At 41.7% G+C, this 7500-nt stretch overlaps 2 protein-coding genes across 2 annotated transcripts in view; one reads left to right on the plus strand and one right to left on the minus strand.

Moving 5' to 3' along the window:
- LOC122257881 (uncharacterized) overlaps positions 1–3466 on the plus strand; it is a 4782-nt gene extending 1316 nt beyond the window's left edge. The window contains exons 3-5 of the mRNA XM_043023413.2: positions 1–13; positions 233–1078; positions 1346–3466. The exon at positions 1–13 is cut by the window's left edge and continues 115 nt beyond it. Coding sequence (XP_042879347.2) covers positions 443–1078; positions 1346–2953 — 2244 coding nt within the window. The 5' untranslated portion in view covers positions 1–13; positions 233–442 and the 3' untranslated portion in view covers positions 2954–3466. The remainder of the gene's footprint in view (positions 14–232; positions 1079–1345) is intronic.
- Positions 3467–3744: 278 nt separating this feature from the next.
- The window catches only part of LOC122257880 (uncharacterized), a 16287-nt gene continuing 12531 nt past the window's right edge, over positions 3745–7500 (minus strand). The window contains exons 9-10 of the mRNA XM_086538216.1: positions 7167–7500; positions 3745–7003 (exon numbers count right to left, since the gene is read on the minus strand). The exon at positions 7167–7500 is cut by the window's right edge and continues 488 nt beyond it. Coding sequence (XP_086394342.1) covers positions 6793–7003; positions 7167–7500 — 545 coding nt within the window. The 3' untranslated portion in view covers positions 3745–6792. The remainder of the gene's footprint in view (positions 7004–7166) is intronic.

Below are 7500 nucleotides of genomic sequence, written 5' to 3' on the forward strand. Positions count from 1 at the left end.
CAGGTGCTCGCAGGTAAAACATGTATTTCTACACTTATTTCAGCATTGCTTGGCTATTGACCGCTGGTGGTATTTGGTCTAATATGAAAGGAGAATTAATTGTTATAAAGAATCTTATGGCTTACGTTTCTCATGTTCAAACTTTGTATTTGATGAATCTTTAAATGTCTTACTGAAAAAATAATCATATTTTCATCGAAACTTGATATAGCCATCCTTCTTTTGTTGACAGAAATGGAGAAACTGGGAGGTATATGCTAAGGATCATGGCAATGCAAATCTCTTACGCATTGTCAACTTCAAGGTGCCAAGCGGATGCCTTTGTGCTTCCGATGAAGAAAACCTCAAAGACAAGGCGCTGCATGACCCATCTGCTTATGTCAGTGACATTGATCTCTGGTTCCAGACTGAAGTGCGTAGGTTGATTTTAAACGTAGGTAACATGTACGATATTCATTCACCGGCGAATGGGTCAAGAACTGTAAAAAGGCAGATTCAGAATATGCCAGCGGAGGCAATGTCAACCGTAAGGATTTTAGCACTTATTCTGTCCAAGGTGGAGCCATCAGGCAGACTTGAAATTTTCCAGGAAGTAAAAGAGATCATGAATGAGAAAGTAAAATACATGAAAGAAGCAAGAATGATAATTCAGGCGATCTTTGGCGCAAGTAGCACAGCCGATGAAACTTCAGGAATGGGTTCCTCTGGTGGTCCTAGCGACATTAAGCCTCCAAGCCAGGAGAAGCCGCCCACCGATCTGTCACAAGAAGCCGAAGACTCCCTTAAAGTCAGAGTGATAAAATTCTTATTAAAACGTGCAATGGCCGAGGCGACGTGTGACGCAACGGAGGCCATCAGCTGGGAGCTGGACGACTACAAGAAGCCCCCCTCCTTCCTCCCTCGGGCATTCGTCAGGGAAATGAAGCGTAATGAGAACATCACCGTCTCGCCCATCGCCTGCTTGCTCGTGTCTACTGCGCTCTACTGCCACGACACGGACGTCATGCGAGCAATCAAGGACGGACGCCTCGCGAGAATGATTGTGGCCGCGGAAACGGTCAGCGTAGACATTGCGAAGGTACGGGGAGGTTGAAAGAGAAGGGAGTAGGTATAGGAGTAGTTGGTCTGGCAGGAGTAGGTCTAGCGGGAGTAGGAGTAGTAGTAGTAGGTCTAGCGGGAATAGGAGTAGGAGTAGGAGTAGTAGGTCTAGCGGGAGTAGGAGTAGGAGTAGTAGGTCTGCTTGTAAGAATAGTAGGTGTTGTAGGAATAGTATGGATGTTGTAGTGGGTGTATGAGTATTATTGAAGTCATCTGAACACCACTAATTAAGAAATTTCGATTACAGGTTCTGGACAATGCCGATGGCAAAATTGGTGCTGTGTTCCAATGGGCGACTGGCAACACCACAGCTACCCCTCTAGCTATGCTTGATGAGAGCAAGGTTAGAGAAATCCAGAGGTTCTTTGACAAAGTCCTCGAAGCCTCGGATAATAATGCCAGCACAATTATTTCTGATACTACAGTGCAGACAACAGTTGGGCATGAGAAAGAAGCAACATCTGAAATGCCTCCACAGGAAGCAGGGACAACATCCGTAATAACTGGAGTTGAAATTACGACTGTATCAAATGTGACATCTGGAATGGATCCACTAATCACAGCTGTGGCTATGGATGAGTCCACAGAGAACCCATTGATCCCTCCTGAAGACCAGCTCCCTCCATCAGAGTACTTGAACTTCAGTGACACAGGTGCTGTACTAAGCAGTTTCTTAAATATAACAGGTAATCCATGGTTTCCCATGACTGATAGGCCGTCGACAGGGACAGTAGCGGTCGAAAAGCCAGTTACAGTAGCAGTGACAGCAGAACCTGTGACAGAGGGTGAGACCTCAAGTACTTCTGAGTTACAGACTGAAGAAACTCTTACTCCTACTCCTCCTCCTCCTCCTACGGTGACTGCTGGTCAGATGTTAGACTTCACAACAGAACTTACTCAATATATAACTGATAGTGACGATACGTCGGAATCGCCTCTCTCAGTCACGACTGAAAAGTTTCCTCCGTCAGTCACTGATGAGACACCATATCCTTCCCTAGCTGTGAACACGGAAGCAAGTAGTCTTATTACAACTGAAGACCCAACATATGTGACTGAAGAGGAGACCAGTGCGTCAGTTGAAATAAGTACAGAGACGACATATACTGTACTACCAAGTGACATTTCGATGGCTCAGACTGAGACGATGGTGAACACATCTGAGGAATTAACTGAGGAAGCACAATCAACAACTGTATCATCAACTGAAGAAACGGGATCTGATGACTTTGTAAGTAAAGAATCTTCTACAAGAATGACTACTGAAATAACAGTGACTGAGGACTCGATAACAGAGGAAATGACTGAAGGAACAGGAACCATAGAGATATTAACAGAAGTAACTATAGCTGATGAATCCACTACCAATGGGACGGTTACCGAAGCCACAGTTACTGGGGAATCAGTAACAGTTACCGAAGCCACAGTTACTGGGGAATCAGTAACAGTTACCGAAGCCACAGTTACTGGGGAATCAGTAACAGTTACCGAAGCCACAGCTACTGGGGAATCAGTTACAGTTACCGGTGAGTTCACAACCGAAGCAACAGTCACAGAGGAACAGACGGCCGAGTTGGCAACCGAAGCAGCGGTCATTCAGGAACTGATACCCGAACTGGCAACCAGTCCAACATTCACTGAGGAATCGACGTCTAAAGAGACAACAACCGAAGTACCAGTGACGAAGGAATCAACATTCGTGAACACCACTACAGAGAGTACACCAGCCACACCCTACGGAGCAGAGCAAGGCCCTTTGACGCCGCCGGAAATTCCATCAGTAGAAGACTTACCCAAGTTAGAATACCAGCCGATAGACGTCCCAGTCGAATTCATACGTTACGTTCTCAGTTAATTTATGTGTTCTGCTGAAATGTCGCTTATGTGCGAGTATGTGTCTCCGTATGTCTCCGCGTGTCTTTGAATACGCTTGTAGTATGTAAGATAGATATTTTTTGGTGTGATTTTGTGAATGTTTTAGTTGTTTTAATTTTATGCAGTTTATAATTTCATCGGAACCGTAAGCAGCAAACATTTGTATTGATATAACTCAAGTGATTTTTTTTACACGTTAAATACACAAGGTAATTAACAACAGTTCATTTCCTCTTTTTTTTATTGTGATTAATATATATTCGTGATACCTTTTAATAGGCATGGCAATTATTTGTTTCGTGTTGATCTTGATTTAGGTAAATTTCGAGTGGTACAGAAAATACTGAATTAATTATGCATGTTTGTTGAGATTGTTGGTTTTACCATTATTTACGCGATTTCGCATTTTGTTTCTAAAGTTTTTATACATCGTGTTACATTTTATTTAATATAATTTGAGTTGCTTTATGCGAATAAAATTTATATATAGTAACAGGGACTTCTTCACCTTTTAAACTGCCTCCCAGACCTGTTAACAGCAGTACGGAAACCCTTCAGACAGATCCGTGTAATTTCGTCCAACACAGTACTTTACACATTTAAATGTCGATGGGAAATTTACCATGCAAGTTCTTCGTCTTACTTTCAGCTTCTGCATTAGAAACAAAAGGCTTATTTGAGAAGATATGTACATGAAACACTTTTTGAGACCTACTGTTTAGGAAATATATGAAAACTGTCTAATATTCGGTGTGTATTAAAAGGGGAGTATCTGTTGCTTTAAGTATTTTTAATGAGTATTTGGGATTCAATAAATTTAATTGGCTTGTACAAGTAACAGGGCTTTATCAATATATAAACCATACAGTATATATTTGGAGAAAACATTTGCTCCGTTTTCCATTTTAAAATCTCTAGAAATTTATTTACCGCTAATGACCTGAATGATGATGCAACATAAGAAAAAAAATGTGGAATCTGTATTAGATAATTGACACTGATTATGAAATAAAAACAGATTCTGAACATTAAACCAATACATATATAAATCGTTAACCCTGTTAAACAGCATTTATTGACTTTATTTTATCATAAAGTAATGAATGTGTTAAGAGTTCCAACTCTTACATAAATAGTCACATTCACAGATGACGAGAGCTATTAACAAGAACAATGTTAAATTAACAATGCACAAATGGGATTTTTGCAATGCTTCAAATAAACGCTGTTTAAAGAGATGATAACGGTATTAGAGGGACGTAAAAATGCGTTTTCAGTATTTGGTAATATCGACTTTAAATTTATTGTTGAGACCTGTATGCACTGACCGAATATTGAATGTTGATACCAATATCTTATCCACTGGAATGTACTTTATATAAACCTCATTATTCCTGAGAATCCAGTATGGAAAATATCAATCAATTTTCCCTTTTATTACAAGGTGTAATGAATTAATCATACTATGTCAAAGATAGTGTATAAATACATCGTGACGCATAAAATACAAGAACAGTACAATTGGATACCATCTCCGTTCAACAGGTATATAATCTCCTCGTGGGGACGTAACACAGCAATAACATAAACGCATGCAATATAATTTTGCAGTGGCATACCAGGGCCGGGCAAAAATAAGGTAGGATAGAAGGATAAAAGGACGTGGCCTCGACGCGGTGGCACCCTCTTCCGCGGCACAGTTCTCACAGCCAAGAATGGATCATCTTAACCGCGCTGGAAGAGAGGAAGCTTTTAGCATGGAAGAACGGCACGATGTGAGTGGAATTGCAAGTGAGGGAGGCAGAAGAAGAAAGGAAAATCAAATACATAGAGAGAGGGAGAGAGAGGGAGAGGGAGAGATAGAGAGAGAGAGAGGCAGAGGCACGAGGCAGAGATATGAGGCTATGAAATAATAGGTGTGCGCTTGTTTTTTCTTTAAATGTCTGTCTGTTTGCAAGCACTTGTATCTTTTCCTACGCTTATTTGAAAACCAGACTCTAATCGTGATATTTTAAAACAAGAAGGCTATAATATATATATATATATATATATATATATATATATATATATATATATATATATATATATATATATAATTCGGGATGTGACGATGCAGAAAGCACAATCAATGCACTCAAGCAATTGCACCAGGCAATCGGTTTCACTTCTTTTCTTAACAATGTCTTGCACTGAAGCTATCGTTACATATACTAAAAAATTGTCGAAAAAAAGTCTAAAATGCAACAGAAAACGCACAGTTGTTTCGGTCTGAGCTCAGAGGGACACTGAAGGTACACCTGACTTTTCGTTCAACCTTTACATACAAAGGACTGCTTTCATGGCAAAACAAAGTACATTAGTTATAAAAAATAAATCTCTCATCTTCGTCTGTCATCTACCAATCCTTAGTGCAAATTTACAATAAAACATTCCATACATGTAGACTCGATGACCTACAATGTCGCTATAGTATGTAGCTAACTACGTTTGCGTCAAGCGCGGCACTTGTAGAGACGTCTGCGGTCAAACCAGCAGATCACCAAGGGATTCGAAGGCATTCGGTGTCTCCCTCAGGCCAGGGAGGTCGTCCACTGCCCGACATGGGAGTAGCAATAAGCAGTCGCTGAAGCTTATGGCGAAGCAGGGAGGATCTCTGTCAGTGTGAGATCACAGACCGATGGGAAAATTTACAATTTACCTTTGCGCTACTTTAACACATACAGCATCTGATTCTTTTTTTTTTAAATTCCTAAGCGGGAAATGAAGTAACATTTACATGTGTGAGGGAACTCATTCGGATGGCAAAGCCAATCGCAAGACAGGAGTGCAATGCAGAGCAGACACTCGCTGTCTAAGACAGTGGCAGTGATTTTCATCGGAGATCGGTCATTTCGGTACAAAAGAGTTAAGTTTCTCGTCTTCTTAGGTCGTGTACAAGAGCTTCCAGAATCTTGGTGATGTTCTAGTATATGCCTGGTGATTAAGGGATACTATACGGATATGGCTCCGCAGGGCCAGATGTAATGTCACTTTGACTAGACACAAAACGTCCGTTTTTTTACTTGTACGTGACTAGTATGATGTACGTGCGTAGGAACACTCACACTCACACACACACACAAACACTCTCACTCTCACTCTCACACTCACACACACACACACACTCTCTCTCACTCTCACTCACTCACTCACTCACTCTCACTCTCTCTCTCTCTCTCTTACTGACTCACTCACTCATTCACTCACTATCTCTCTTCCACACTCACTCACTCACTCTCTCTCTCTCTTACACACTCACTCACCCATTCACTCACTCTCGTTCTTGCACACTCACTCACTCATTCACACACTCTCTTACACACTCACTCATTTACTCTCTCTCTCTCTTACACACTCACTCTTACACACGCACAAAACAAAATGGTGGCTAGTGAAATGGGCTAGCTTTTTTGGCACAAAAAGAAACCTGGCAACTACACTACACCTTGCAACGTTGATTCTTCTCTCGATCAATTCTTAGTGAGCAATAATACCCCCAGGGCTTTTTGAGCGCTCTTGTGCATTATACTAGCAAGACGAGAAATCGATGGCACTTGAATGAAACATATAAAAATAGTACGAAATATACTAATATAAAATTATGGCTTGATAATGAACTTCAGGAACTTTAGCCTGGCAGAACGCAGACACTCCACAGAGCCATACTAAAGTTCCATTTTTTTTCAGAAACCTCATTATCACTCTATATCACCTGCATATCACATCACTTAATAACCAACAGATCAACAACAGCAGAAGCATAACATAATACAACAGATTTCAAGGTTTACAACACAACGGCTCAGCGCCTCTCGCTATTAGCTCCCGCAAGACCTCCGATTGCTTCTTGTGGTCTCTCTCTCGCTTCCTGATCTTGTTCGGGGGTTTGGCGATCAGGTCAACCCCGGTCACTTGGCACATGTACCAGACGTCGCCTTCCAGCACCACAGGGAAGGGCGAGACGTTCCCACAGGTGACGGGCGGCGCTGGGCTGCGGAGCGGTAATCAATAGTAAGTTTCGTGTCGTGTGAACTGACTTGCAATCGATTATAAGACTTATTATGGCTTGATGATGGACTCTCTATAATACTCTATTGTCGTTTAAAATTATGGAATACGGATTTACACAGAGGAATAGAATTAGAATTACTCACCCGTTGTGAGGGCCATTCAGCAGGACCATAAGCGACAGATCCTTGGCTGTTGTGGCCAAGAGGAATTCCTGGAGTCTCCGGACCATCTCCGATCGAGGCATACCCGCGGAATCGTCTGCTCTTCCTTCCACCTTTTCTCGAATCTCCACTAATCCTTGGTCTGATTTGTCCTGTAATTTTACGGGTATCATTCTTGTACTATTTCTTACACTTGAATTGAGCATATCGGTGGTCTCTACGTAGGTGATCTCCCTCTGGTGCACTGCTGCCTTTGTTTTTCTGTCGTTGCTGTCATCGCCGTGTTCAGTCGCCTTGTTTGAGTCCGCACCCTTCA

The sequence above is a fragment of the Penaeus japonicus genome, unplaced genomic scaffold (assembly GCF_977035675.1).
Source record: "Penaeus japonicus unplaced genomic scaffold, GWHDUDI00000001_assembly GWHDUDI00000007, whole genome shotgun sequence".
Classification (NCBI taxonomy): Eukaryota; Metazoa; Arthropoda; class Malacostraca; order Decapoda; family Penaeidae; genus Penaeus; species Penaeus japonicus.